The sequence below is a fragment of the Haliotis rubra genome, unplaced genomic scaffold (genome assembly GCF_003918875.1).
Source record: "Haliotis rubra isolate DU_JTF1 unplaced genomic scaffold, ASM391887v1 Scf277, whole genome shotgun sequence".
NCBI lineage: Eukaryota > Metazoa > Mollusca > Gastropoda > Lepetellida > Haliotidae > Haliotis > Haliotis rubra.
This window is the reverse complement of record NW_025766858.1, coordinates 343,748-359,217: the sequence shown is the minus strand read 5'-3', so window position 1 is coordinate 359,217 and position 15,470 is coordinate 343,748. Positions and strand designations below refer to the sequence as shown.

Below are 15,470 nucleotides of genomic sequence, written 5' to 3'. Positions count from 1 at the left end.
TCAAAGGTTAACCAAGAATCGGTTCGGATAGAACTGCATGTACATTGTGATGTAAGTCACATAAGGACATTAATGGAAGACATAAGGCCAATGCTTAATTGAAACATTCAGATTCAGGTTAAAGTCAGCACAATGGATTAAATAAGTGACAGCAGCAGTAATTCGTCCAAGAATATGTGACATTACGCTCCCGAATGTCCATTGTCTAGATGTCTCACCACCCGTGTCTATTCCAGACTCGGTTATTTATAGCCCGCCGCCATGTAGCTGGAATATTGCTGGATGCGGCGTTAAACAACAAACAAAATATATACGATTAGAAAATACACAAAGGTAAATATTTGCCAATCATAATATCATTACAGAAATACTTGAAGACAAATTCATTTCTTTGACTATTCACAATAGTACCTTCGATGATATCTCACATATTGGGAAACCACACACCAATCATTTAGGGAACGAAGAGCAATATTGTTTGAGGAAGTTAATCGATATCTTTGTAAAATACGTTCCTCAAATGGATATCAACAGGAACAATGGAATACAACTACGACATAGCTTTACAATGAATTCAGCTGCCTCATCACAATGAATAGTGTTGAAAATGAGATCATTATCCAAACGATGTTTCCATCAGTGCTGCAATGTCAATCCATTGTTCAACACTGTCACACAGCAATACATTAGAGAGAACGTTCCACAGATTACATGGCCATGAACAATGACAATCAATATCTGAAACGAACATTGTTGTTCAATTGTTTGAATTCACTTGGGACACGGGATCATGTAGGTCATTGTCTGTCCTCTGGCCTTAACTGTCGCGTACCAGAGTAATTTTGATCACGGCTTTGTGTCAGCTTACATTGTATTATATGACTTTAGTTATAGTGTTTTAGTGATTGAACGTCACTTTGAACGCCGTTTCAGTAATATGTCACCTTGATATGGGTGAGTGAGTGAGTTTTGTTTTAAGCCGCTTTTAGCAATATTCCAGCAATAGCATGGCGTGGGACACCAGGAATGGGTATCACACATTGTACCCATGATGGGAATCGAACTCGGGCCTTCGACGTGACGAGCGAATGCTTTAACCACAAGGCTACCCCACCGCCCCTTCTTTGATATGGGATGAAAAGTTTAATCGATGCAGTCTACGACTTTTACCACTGGCATGCCGCTGACAAACACACAAAATATATTTGGGCGAATCTGGGATTTGAACCAACGATCATGGTTTTCTGACTATGTACAGACAAATGCACGTTTTAGACGCCATGTGGTTATTTTTCAAGCCATTCAAGTACACGATATTCTATTTTAATAGAAGCATATTTTCAGTAGCGTTGTGTATCCAAAACGCTCTCGACAACGAATGTTGATCTCGGAGACGTACAGGTGACAGAGTTTGGCAGCTCAGGTCTGGAGGGTTGATGAAGTATTGGTCCCACACTGAAGAACATTATTATTAGTTTTACACTTTAACATAAAATGCATCAGAGAGTGATCGGGTGGTCCTGGCACAATGAACCGGTAAGGTTCCTCGTCAGCTAGGGTTCTTGGTCCCTCCACACGCAGCATTTACTCTGAATGGGACTTCTCCCACTATTTGCTGACAAGTCAAACATATCAAGAACTTTTCGGATAATGAGGATCACCAACACTGCAGCCATCTGCATTACCCATAGGAGCAAAAGGACTGTGTTCCTGGAAGCAAATCCAGGCACTTTCCAAATATCAGGCATGAGATTGGTAGGTACCAAACCGAAGGCACCAAGAACAGTGGGGATTCGAAAACCCTAGCACTTGGAATGATAACGTGAGATTTCATAAACGAGTCTGCATATGTTTTTCCTGAATCTTGTCAATTACATTACTGTCTAAAATTCAATGATGCAATTAATTTCATTGCTTTTATTAGTTTTTTAAAGAAAAAAATAACAAGATCAGGTTTGTTGACTAGGATACGCCTGAGGCTGTATACGGGCCTATTAAGAAGAAGTTTATATTTGGCATATTCCATGATCCACTCTACATATTCTCGTAAAATGTATTGACCTCTCAGTCAAAACCACAAGCATTGCGCAGAGTGTGATAAAAGGGCCCAGTCATCATCATGTGTCAGTGGGACTGCTGGGCATCAAATGGCATGCTGAGGGAAAGCCTCATTAAATTCATCATATAATCTGTATTATAAACATTTTGTTATAAAAAAACAAACGGTGGTTTTGAGTTGGAAGTGACTGGTCATGATTAGCAGTGTGTGAGTGAATGAGTTTAGTTTTATGCAGCACTCAGCAATATTCTACCTTTATGGCGGCGGTTGTAAATCATCGAGTCTGGACCAGACAATCCAGTGATCAACAGCATGAACATCGATCTGCGCAATTTGGATACGATGACATGTGTCAACCAAGCCAGCAAGCTTGACCACCCGATCCCGTTTGTCACCTTTTTACGACAAGCCAGGGGTCCTGAAGGCCAATTCTAACCCGGATCTCATGAGTAACAGCCAGAAACCCTTCTGTTTCACATTTCAGGACAGCTAGCTTCATCCAAGGGACGAGTTCAGCAAGGTTGCTCTTCACCTTACCGCATCGCACCCGAACTCGGTGGAGCGGCCGTTCAGAGAGTATCCTTTGAGAAACTAGGTCTGTGCTGTTTGATATTGCACTTCCTTGAATGACAATCATTTCTGTGGTACCGAACCCATCAACAAAACCAACAATGTCTCTGAGATTGGCATGCTTTACAAGAGACACATCAGACAAATGAATGTACAAAAGTGCTAAAATTATGAAATTATGTCATGAAGTCCCTCCAAGTTATATATATAGATAGATAGATAGATATAGATAGATATAGATATATATATAATCGAGTGTTGTGAGCACACTAGTCTGACCTGATTCTCCGTAAGAGGGTGTCAGTTCAGTAAGAGTGAGTGTAGTTTTACGCCGCACTCAACAATATTCCAGCTATATGGCGGGAGTCTGTATCTAATCGAGTCTGGACCAGACAATCCAGTGATCAGCAGCATGAGCATCGATCTAAGCAATTGGCATACGATGACATGTGTCAACCAAGTCAGCGAGCCCGACCACCCGATCCCGTTAGTCGCCTCTTACGACAAGCATGGGTTATTGAAGATCAATTCTAACCCGGATCTCCACGGGTCAAAACATTAAGAAAGGATGGGCACAACGTACGTGTTTGTGGCTTTGACCGAATTACAAACGTTATGCTCTTAACCCCCGATTTTCTAAAGTCTGCATTTTTATTCTTCCCGATGTTTATCCTAAAAATTTGGCATTCGGGAGTTTGTTATTATTTTTATCACTGTAATTCAGATGTATAAATGCGTTCACAACAAATACGATCATTTAAGTTACGCTTCATTAAAGGAAAATATATTGAAATGAAATGTTAATCGACGTGACTATCTTGAACGTCTACCTATCACTGGATTGTCTGGTCCAGACTCGATTATTTACAGAGTGACGCCATATAGCTGGAATATTGCTGAGTGCGGCGTAAAACTAAACTCACTCACCGTTAATCCTTGCGGAATAGCACATTTTCGATCTGCTAATGCCCACATTAGCAAAATATTACGACTGTCAACAACTGTGACAAATCCAAGCATGTTTCCACAATTGGTCTCGTCTAGCAAAGTCCTATTCGGCGGTCGCGCAATTTGGAACCAGAACTGGTTCTTGAATATTGTACCGGAAATGTGAAGTAAGCTGTGCCCCGTCACGCATATCGCAAGTTGGTCGCGCGCAAAGGGAGCCGGGAACAGCTTAGTACCGGAAGTAGCGCCTCGCGAAACTTACAGGCCCCTATAGGGCGTAAATACAAAAATAAATATACCAGGACTTGGCTATCCTCGGAAACAAAATTCCGGTTGGTGTGAAGGGAAAACAGCTGTGAAAATTATATGAATGGATTACTGAAAATCAGTGATGATACCAGGTGTTCATGAAAAACGGTAAGCATGTACATTAGCACCAGCCATTCACAAAATGTGTACCGACTCCGTGGCGTAGTGGTTAGAGCGTCCGCCCGGAGAGCGGAAGGTCGCGGGTTCGATCCCCGACCGCGTGATACCAAAAGACGTTAAAATATGGTACTTGTTGGTCCCTGCCTGGCGCTCGGCATTAATGGGTACAACAAGGACTGGTTGGCTCGGAGTCAGTATAATGTGTCTGAGTGGGGTATTCATGCTTCACTGCGGCATGGTATCTCAGTGGGCTAGCACTATAAAACCAGCTTAAGTCTGGGCTAGTACAAGCAGTCGCACATACACATACACACGCATGCACGTCGTCATATGAGCGAAATATTCTCAAGCACGACGTTAAACCCAATTTCACCTCACCTCACCTCACCTCACCTCACAAAATGTGACTTAAAATGGAAGCCTGTTTTGCCTGACGCTGCACAGCTGTACTTCTGTTTGCATCAAGTGATCGATGAACCGGAAACTACAGTTAGATAAATTGGAATTGCGACTGCTGAGAAGAAGTACAGATAACCCCATGCTTTGTGAAGAAAAAAGTTTGGGAAATTTGTTTTACGACACATTGGGGATCCGTGTCTTGGACGATACCTTTCTTTTGAAGTTGACTCAGTGTACTTAAATATGCTACAGAGCTTATGATTATTCTTTAAGACTACAGTCCTAAAGCAGAATCATAGACCCAGTTGAATTAATTATAGAACAGTCTTGACTATCCACTCGTGGAGATCCGAGTTAGAATTGATCTTCAGTGATCTATGCCTGTTGTAACGGGATCGGGTGGTCAGGCTGGCTGACTTGCTGTTGACTCAGTATATGTCATCGTATCCCAATTGCGTAGATCGATGCATATGCTTCACTGGATTGTCTTGTCCAGACAATTCTTGACAGAGCGCCGCCATATGGCTGGAATATTGCTGAGTGCGGCGTAAAACTAAACTCACTCACTTGACAATCGTCAGAAACAAATTCCGTTTGGTGTAAAGCGGAAAATAGCTGTGAAAAGCATATGAGCGGAAGTAACGAGCCCATATATGGCAAACACAATGAGGGCCAATATGGAATTCGGTGCCATGATTGAAGATACATGGCAACACAAGAGACGTAAGGTGACTGGGGGTCAGCCCCCCCCCCCCCTACCCCTTGGATTGGAAAACAAAGTAACTAAAGCGCATACATTTTAAGTTTCAGTTCGGACTGGATTCATATACTTCCACCATTACCTACATTACGAGCAAGCGTACAAGACGTGTCGAGTGAATAATCTTCGACTTTTAAGAGTCAACAATGAAGCAAAACGACAAGAAGTCATGCGGTTTACAGAGGGCGTGAAAGATTTTGAGTAAATATGCTTTTTACATCTTTTTTTAATTTAAATCATATTTCTGATTCCCTGTTACAGTCAAGACTAAGCCGGTAGGGTACCGCTCAGTCGGAAGATTTGCAGCAACCTATTGGGATACAGGTGTAATCTTTTACGAAACAAGACAATCCATTCACACAAACACAAAGTTATTTTCAATCATCAAACAAATTAATTAAGAATATAATTAATTCAGTCGTGTTTGAATAAGCCATGATATAAGAGTTTGTTTAGAATAAAATTCGGCGTTACAGCTTTTGTTAACCAAAATTCATTTTTCAATATTATATTATATCTCAATCTCAACTCACTTCTGAACTGAGCAATATTTGGTAAAACAGAATCGAGGTTGCATTTGTACAAGTAATATTTTCCGAATGATATGAACAAATCAAAACATTTTTCTTACAGCCAAAAAGTATCAGTTCCAAAGTGAGTTTGAAATTATGGATGTGATCACAACCTTCTGTTAACCATGATAAAATATTTATCCAAAATATTTGCTCAAATTCACATTCCCATAACAGGTGACAAATAGATTCCTTTTTTCATTACAGAATGAACATAAATCAGAATCTTTTATTTTAATTTTCTTTTAAAGAAATGTATTGGTCGTTAAAATTCTATGGAGTATCCTGTACTGAAACCATCTCAATCTGGTGTTGTGTTGATTTAAACGATTTTAGGAAAATACAGTTCCAGTCAAGACCACTCTTGCTTATTACATCTTTGTCCTCCCGAGTATCTTGGGCGGCGAACTGGCACAGATATATAAACCCATGCTGACTAGGACATAACCTGAAATAGCCGTGTTTGAACGTTTGTTAACGCATACTGTATGACGTCATCGCCTCGGTTAACCTTCGTCAAACATCAAATGCACGCATCAAAGTCACTTTCAAAGAAGATGCGTCACAGATCTCATAACATATGTTTGGATTACTACAGTACAACCAGAAATTGATTGAGAATTTAAAGATTGTAATTCTACTATATTTTTTTACTCATTACTCCACGCATTAAATGTGAATATTAACAGGAACATAACTCCAGATTCAAAGACAGGTGAACAGTTAGTATTTTTGTCAAGTCACCATGGGCATCAATGCAGGCTTCAATGTAGGCGGGGCATACCACTGATCAAAGAAGTTAGAAAGTCGTGTCCATATGCTGTCCCAATTTCGGACCCCCTCTTCACTTTCATTTCAGGGGCGGTGGAGCCTTCAAGTGGTTAAAGCGTTCGCTCGTCTACGCCGAAGGCCCGCGTTCAGATTACCCACATGGGTACATTGTGTGAAGCCCATTTCTGGTGTCCCCGCGCCGTGATATTGCTGAATATGTATTACAAAACGGCGCAAAACCATACTCAGTCAGTCAGTCTTTCATTTCAGCAATATTTGTCAGATTTTTCTTATTGACACTTTCCTTCATAAGTCCCCAAACATTTTCTATTGGATTTTAGGGTCAGGGCTATAAGCTTGGCCAAATCTAATAATGTCATACTTTTGGGTCCGAAACCAGGCCTGTGAATGCTTTGAGCGATGTTTTGGGTCGCTGTCCGTTGCCCTAACACAGATATGCCACCCGCACGTTAAATTTCGGGACTGTACTGTGGGCGCTGATACAAGGTTTTTCAGTTTGTTTGGTCCAGAATTTCAGTGTAATACATTAGGAAACAGCCACATTGTCCCAGTTAAAATTTCTATGCTGTGGCACCAGTTCAACCTTCGCTCTTTTGTTCAGGTTTCATGATCGGTGATGGAATTCCTCGACTTTTCTGCGAACCCATTGCATGCAGTTCAGTTCTAAATTTGTCTCCTTACAGAGGCAGCCACAGTTCCTCTATCAATCATATCCAGCCTTAAAGTTTTCTAAACTCCTTCGTTTGTTTTAGAAACAAGAATACCGAGTCGCCTCCTGTCACCAACAGTCAATTTTCTGGGTCTACCTACGCCTCCCTGGTGATCAATGCCATATCCATTTTGCAATATTTCTCAAAACACGATAAACAGTGGACAAAGGGGATGCCTTTCTACTTGAAATCACTTTAGCTGATCTGATCTCCTCTTATATACTAAATCATCCATACTGAGGATCACTGAAAATGTTGTCTGATAGCAAGTAAACAAAGGGGCAACTCTTCACAAACTAATGAAAAAGGATTAACGGAGTGATCTCTCTCTAGAATGAAACCAAGCACTTGATAGCTGGTCAAGGTTGTATATACTAGAAATCTAATTAAACATATTCCTAAAATTCTCAGTAATTTCTGGTCATACTATACAACTGAGTAACTGACAATCCAATATTTTTGGCAATCAAGTGTTTTCAAATGCACATATAAAGAAGGTATGTTACTCTAATTTGGTTGACAACATTTTAGCCGAGTGAAGTATTCATGAAAAACAATCTGACGAAGCAGAGACAACGCGCCTGTATGTACCGTACAATGGAGAATCTCGTTTACCACGAATCGCGCGTGCAGAAAGAGTCAATCAAAGTAGAAATGTACACGTTGTTCATAGCAGCATACATATACTCTTCAAAACGTAGGGGAATCTGGACTCAATTTGCATAGGAAGTATAAGCATTAACAAACATTAACAGACATCTTATGAACGCATCACCACTTCTCTTTAACATCACCAATAACACAACGCATGGGATGCACGTGCAAAACGCAGTTGCCCCATACACGTGCATGGGGTGTCATTCTTGATTTTGACGGTTTCCAAGAAGGTCGATACATCGCTGTAGACCATTAATTTTGACAATCGTCTTGCATCACACAGTTGTTAGTGTTTGTTTCTAGCCAGTTTTTGTTTGAAAATGAAAATCGTCATAGGATGAATTGGCTGAGAAAAGGGATCAATTAATATTGAATATGATTGTGATAGTAGTACATGTATATATATTGTACTGAAGAATATAAATCCAATGACATAAATGCACAAAAAAGTCATGTAAATACAGAATTTGTTTTTCCCCTTTATTTACCCAGAAAATAGCTGTTAACCATTACTTTTATGATATAAGCCAGTTACAATGTATGGTACTGTTTGAAAAGTATTCAAGCTAGGAGACATTGAATTATCCGACACTCTGTATAATCCGACAATTTTTCCCGGTCCTAGTGAGTGTCGGATTATACAGAGTCCACTGTATGAAGTTCCCTTACTGTTTTAAAGAGTTTATTATGATGGGACGTTTCGGTATAGGTAATGGTTGTCATTGATAAAGCATCACATCTTCCTTATTATTCATTAAATTCCAAAATGCCAATCAAGCAGATTGATTGCAACTATAGATGAATAACAAAACAACATTTCTGAAGACGGCAAAACATAATAACCATTGCACATGTGTCTGTAAAACGACAAGAAAGTTCAAATAAAACATCCGAGGCGCAAAATCCTCATCCAATATGCTTTTCAGTTTATTGATTCTGGAGGATAGAGCATTTATATCACCTGAACTGGGACAAAAATGACCTTGTGACTAGAAGGATGACTTCAAAGTTCCAATAATCTAACTTTCATTTTATGTCCATCAATATTGTAGCAGTTCCAGCCTTTGCAGTTTTACAATCATACATGCTCTTTGTTCGACATTTATATGCCACTCGTTCTGAAAAGTTGTCAGATCAAGGTTACACAATTTCAGTATAAAGCTTTCAAAATGTTTCAGGCGGAGAACATGAAATAGACTGTTTGGAAATATTTTGTGACCAAGTTCTTGTAAAGAGTTAAATTGAGCGTTGAAAACGTCTGGTAATGAATCTATACTGAACGTTTCCAGTTGTATTTGGCAATCAGCAGCAACTGTGATGTGTATAGTTAGATCGATGTATTCACGTCAACGTAAAAAGCCGTTTTTTTACACATTCAGCCTTCTTCTCTCTGACCATGAGCATACGTTCTTGGTTCTAAAGCGTTAATGATTTTCCTTTGAAGTAGAAAGCGACAGGTTTATCATTATATATTGTACCCGTGTCTGGAACAGGCCGTAGACGTGACAAACTTGGCTACCCCTACGTGACTTGTCCTAAGCCGTAGTCAGCAATATCAGAGCATATATACAAGAATCTAAAGGCATTCAAACCTCGGTCGGGCGAACCAACCCGCGTATAACCAAATATCCAATGGATGGGGCGTTAACAGATGGTACTTGTTGTTTGGAATACTTACGTCTTGCTAAAATATCTTACCCCATGTGTTACCTAGATGTTACCAATGAGGAAGAGCAGCATGTTTTTTCTCTGTAAACTTAAGAGGATATTTGCTTCCGTTTTTGACAACTTCTTAAGATAAACGCGACAATCGCTGCTTCGTATACCTTATATAAAGACGGTACTTGTTGTTGTCCTGTCTGGTCCATCGGGATTACTTACTTTTTTTGCCAAAAATGTCTTACCCCACGTGTTTCTTAGATGTTACCCATGAGGAAGTGCAGTATGTATCTTCTCTGTAAACATATGATGACATGTGCTTCCATTTTTAACCTAAACCCGGAAAATATCCGCTTCGTTAAACCTGATTTAAATGTGATGTTTGTTGCTGCCCTCTCTGGTCCCATGATGATATTTACTTCTTGCCAAGATGTCTTACACCCAAGATGTTGCCAATCAGGAAATGCAGTATGCTTTTTCTCAGTAAACTTCAAGTGACATTTTTTTCCTGATTTGAATAATTCCTCTGAACCTAAAACCGAAGTTTCAACCCGAATTCCGCTTCGTTAAACCTTATAATGTATCTCTTCACTAGCTATCGACTGGTAAAGAAAAGCATACTCTGTCACAGTGAACATTTTAAGGCTAGGTTTCATTTTCGCAGACAAGAACATAATTTTGAACCTGACGTCTTCTTTTTGACAGGGTTACCTCCAACAAATTCTACATTGGCCTCAGATACAACGTGTCGACGGCCACCCACCTCTGGCCTGACGGTACAGGTAGGTAATATTTCTAGCATCTGGATTTGTGTTTGTTTGTTTGTTGTATAACGCCGCACTCAACAATATTCCAGCTATATGGCGGCGGTTTGTAAATAATCGAGTCTGGAGCAGACAATCCAATGATCAACAGTATGAACATCAATCTACGCAATTGGGATACGATGACATGTGTCAACCAAGTCAGCGAGCCTGACCACCCAATCCCGTTAGTCGCCTCATACGACAAGCATGGCCAGTTCTAACCTGGATCTTCACGGGTCAGCATCTGGACTGAGAGCGGAAGACTGATGGGTCATTCCCCTGGCCGCGTCATGCTAAGAGGCGTTAAAAATTGTACTTGTTACCCACTGGTATGGGATTAGCCCTGGCTAAAAGATCGATAATCGGAAATATCATCGATGGGAAGAATTATTAACGATTATCAATATAAAAGTAATGGCAACGATAATATCGTACATAACCTCTAGTGATGAACTATAGTTTTAGTTTACTCACACAATACACAAGGTTATTATGGGCCGATGGCCTACATACACTCTGCGAATAAAGAATTTTTTCTTGGTTAGGTCTTTATTCATGGACTGCTTCTAAATTATGTACAGGATGCTGTTTTGTTATTTATCCATGCATAAACATGTCAATAATCACCGGTGATTTTAAATATAAATGAAAAATATTTATCGTTAATCGATCGATATTTAATTAACGATTATCGATATCAATAACCTGTATCGATATCAAGCCCACTGACTGGAATGTATGGAATCCTTGGAGGGACATTGTCGGGTTGCCGCATTGTCGCTTTTACAAGCAAAAAAGTGTGAAAATTAACCAAACTGCGGCAATTTGTCGCATTGAAGCTTTAAACAATATCTTTTGTATTTGACAAAAAAGCGACAATGGGACAATGCGACAGTTGTCAAAATATGTCACATTGTTGCCATTTCTGTCAGGAAAGTGTTTTAAAATGCGCGACAATGAGTGAGTGAGTTTAGTTTTACGCTGCACTCAGCAATATTCCAGCTGTATGTGTGAGGACAACAGAAATGAGTTCTGGAAGCGTATAGGGAGAGTCGGCGTAGGGAATGAGAGATAGAGAGTGACGCCACTGGAGGTGGCGGAGCGAGCGAGTTTAGTTTTACGCCGCACTCAGCAATATTCCAGCTGTATGGCGGCGGTCTGTAAATAATCGAGTCTGGACCGGACAATCCAGTGATCAACAGCATGAGCATCTATCTGCCGCGCGACAATGCGAAATGTTAATTACGCGTGTGGTGTTTGTATGACACTGCTGTATGGTATAAGGGGGTGCTTTGACTTTTTGAACAGGGAGAAGGAGAAACTTGTTCATGGATCCATACACACCTTTCCACACCCAGCCATATCTCAAACACATACATATAAAGATAATTTTGTAGGCTGAATCTAAAATTCAGATCCATGATATTTTGTTGATGTAAAATATGTTGACATTTTTCATATTTCTTTGTCACTTTTGCTCAAAGTTACATCTACGATATTTATTGATTTTCATTTAACGGTAATCGACCTCGATGATCTATATCCATAGCCAGCCCTAGTTCTGCCTGCTGTGAGAAGTAAGAAAATATATTTTAGAATAAATAAAATTATTTTCATTCAGCTAATAGTTTGACAACGAATTGGTTACCGGGGCAACCTGCCACTGACCAATGCGTTGTCCAGTACAGTGGACAGTCTCCAAAACACGGACAGTGGGAATCTATGGACTGTACACGAGGCTCTCCTTTCATCTGTGAGAGTGGACGTGAGTATGAACAAACACAATGGTGGCAATAAATATTTCGGTGCTAAAAACTCGATGATGTAAAGTCATTCTTTTTATTTGCTTCACTCGGGGCGGTGGGGTAGCCTAGTGGTTAAAGCGTTCGCTCGTCACGCCGAAGACCCGGGTTCGATTCCCGCACAATGTGTGAAGCCAATTGCTGGTGTCCCCGCTGTGATATTAGGAACATTGCTAAAAGCGGCCTAAAACTAAACTCAGTCACTTTATATTTCAGATTCTGCGGATCCTGATCTTGGGACAGGCGGATTACATGAAGTCTCATTTCGAAGTTATCTGAAAACAGATTCAGCAATGCTCAACACATACGATGCAGGTAGCGGTATTTTTAGTTCACAGAATTGTGGATTTTCTATGAAGTATTAAAAGTAAAACATTTATCTTATACATCTATATGTGAGAGAAAACGTGGAAATAGTAAAGTATCCGCCATAGGACACGTCGGAACATAAGTCCAAAGTGACTGAAACTGCGTCTAAATGGATATACCAGGCAGATGATAACAATAATGCCTATTTATTTTGCGCTAGTGAGGCGCTAGTATTACAGTCATATACCACCGGGTACCCATTCACTGCTGGGTGAACAGAAGCAACTTTTTAACGTACTTGCGTAGGGTGAAACCACAAGTGCACGAATGTTTGTGGAGTTATAATCAAGTTCTGATTCGAACCAGATTGTGCAGTATAAGCTGACCCTCTAACGTCCGAGCTATTCTCATCCTTGACCGCGACAGGATCCGAATATCGTGGGTTCGAATCCCATTCTGTAAGCGCAACATCCCTTGATCACAAGATGTTCGGGTTACATCCGGGTTAGAATTGATCTTCAGCAACCCATGCTTGTCGTAACGGGATCGGGTGGTAAGGCTCGCTGACTTGTTTGGCACATGTCATCGTATCCCAATTTTTGCAGATCGATGCCCATGCAGTTGATCACTGGATTGTCTGTCTAGCCTCGATTATTTACAAACCGCCGCCATATAGCTGGAATATTGCTGAGTGCGGTGTAAAACTAACCTCACACACACAAAGATGTTCAATATGAAACCCTCTCATCAACCTGTTTATTGTTTTCAGCTCAAGCAGCTCAAGTGTCTTATTTCCGACATGAAATCAGCGACTTTGTTATCCACAAAGGGTTTAAAGAAGAGCCAGTGGAGGTCTGTGCATTGCGATGCATGTCCGACAGCCTTTGTCTTGGGATGACGTACACCCACAACACAAGTCCACATTCAAGCTTCGATTTTTGTGTTTTATTAAAAAACTGAGTCTTAGAAAGTAACACGATGATGTCCCCGAGTTTGTCAAAAAGAACCTGGAAAGTCCTACGGAAACTGATGAAAGGCTTCAGCGACAACAATTTCGAGGATACTAAAATGCGAAGGTTATCAACACCAGTTCTGGTTCCAAATTGCGCGACCGCCAAATATAACTTTACTAGACCGGACCAAGTGTACAGCCCATGCTTGGCTGTCACAGCTGTTGACAATTGTAATAGTTGGCTAATTTGGGGATGGTTAAATCGGAAAATTGTTATTTCTGCAAGGTTTGTCGGTTCCTTACTGTCAACTGAAAACCATGAGACAATTCGAAAAGGTATGAAACGTTATTTGTCACCGGAAGTACTGAGGTCTCGCGAAGTGCCGTGACCTACTTACGGGCCCTATTTGCGATGGTATGTTTGTAGTATCTTTCCGTTCGAGATCATGAGCAGTAGACAAGCTTTATGTTAAGCGAGAACGAAAATAAGGATCGGATTGCCGCCATCTGGAACCGGACTGATTGTGTCTTATTGCTCGTACCCGGACGACTTATTGTTTTGCTCATGTTATAAAACTTCGAGAAGCCAAGACATTTTTAATGTCATAATGACATAACTGTCATTGTGTTGATTGTGGCTTTGCGTCATTGTCTTTGTGTATTTAGAATCAATCGTCGTTTAGGTTGCTTCCAGCACACCTGAAGGGGTACATGTCATGGTGAAGTGCCACCATAAGCCAAACTAGCTGAGAAACCCTTAGAGATGTATTGTCATCGCCATACATAGTTGTACAAGCTGAAGTAAAGTGTTGAGCAGAAAGTCTACATCTTATCTAATCTTATGTAAATTTAAGTAACGCGATATTGTTATGTGGAAATATGTTGTTTGGTGTTATTTGTAACACATGCTTGTTTTTTAATAAAATACTAGTTCCTGCCAAAATATGTCACAAGTCCGTTTGGTTTTGAATGTGTAGCAGAGCTTGGAGTCCATCAGGTGGCAGTTTTACCCTGGCATTTGGCCGGAATCATAAGATGGACGATGGCGTTGTCTCAGGATTATGGAAAAGGTTTTGCCGCTTTTATCAGTTACACAAAGCAGTGTTTTACAAGGACTTTCCAGTGATCAACTACAAGTAGATTAACTTGGCCCTAGAATGTGTGAAATGCATAAGTTAGACATTCATCCAGTCTGGCGGGGCCCAATTTGCAAAGTTCGAATCTAAGACCCTGATAATGAACGTTGATGAACAACATAATCGTCCCCATAACCGTTTTGAATAACAGTGTTCATTCCACAAACGGGCGACAAAGGGGGCAGTTTCAAAGTCGCATCTTGGACTCTATATATACTCTTCCAAAAAAGTAAGGGAACCAGAACTTTCAATTTGGATAGGGAATATAAGCTTTAACAAACTTTTCAAAGACAGACATCTTATGAACGCACCACCATTTCTCTTTATTACCACCCCTAAACACAACGCATGGGATGCACGTGCACAACGCATGGGACGCACGTGCACAACGCAGTAGCCCCATACACGTGCATTCCTGATTTTGACGGTTTTCAAGCAGGTCGATAAATCACTGTAGACGGTTTTTTTTGTTGTTGTTTTTTAAATGAAAATACATGCAAATTTCACGTCATACATCAGTCATCTTTAAAGAGGGATAACTGTACAAACAGCTATGATCATAAGGAAGTGCAAGTGGTGATGCACTCTCAAAACATTCATTATTATCATATCAACATTGATTGACTCCGATATATCTTCCAATTTTTTACAATCGTAAATTTAAAATGATGTTCCCCTTCTTTTCTTGAAGAGTATATATCGTTTAAAAGCGTAGGCCTGCAGCCGTGACTGAAGGTGTCATGGTGGAATTGAGATTAACAAACAGTTTTCAACATTTTCATAGTGAAGAGCTATGCTGCCAGAATATCTACGTTGCTAAATATAACATCTAGCTCAAATACATTTTCTTTAGTACATTAGATATACATTAAAATACAGTCTGAAACATTCTCATGGAAAACCCCTACAA

General features: G+C 40.3%; 1 protein-coding gene across 1 annotated transcript; it reads left to right on the top strand.

The window, feature by feature from the left end:
• The first annotated feature begins 5,204 nt into the window (after positions 1-5,204).
• Positions 5,205-13,630, top strand: LOC124280976. The gene is made up of 5 exons (XM_046716987.1): positions 5,205-5,366; positions 10,261-10,337; positions 11,983-12,126; positions 12,380-12,478; positions 13,242-13,630. The coding sequence occupies exons 1-5, from the start codon at positions 5,335-5,337 to the stop codon at positions 13,430-13,432; spliced, it is 543 nt and encodes a 180-aa protein (XP_046572943.1). The 5' UTR covers positions 5,205-5,334; the 3' UTR covers positions 13,433-13,630.
• The last annotated feature ends 1,840 nt before the right edge of the window (positions 13,631-15,470 follow it).

Excerpts from the sequence above, each read along its gene's own strand:
- LOC124280976 (XM_046716987.1), top strand. The coding sequence starts at position 5,335 with ATGCGGTTTACAGAGGGCGTGAAAGATTTTGA. Across the intron at positions 5,367-10,260 it reads GAGGGCGTGAAAGATTTTGA|GGTTACCTCCAACAAATTCT; the intron begins GTAAATATGCTT and ends TCTTTTTGACAG. Across the intron at positions 12,127-12,379 it reads TTTCATCTGTGAGAGTGGAC|ATTCTGCGGATCCTGATCTT; the intron begins GTGAGTATGAAC and ends TTTATATTTCAG.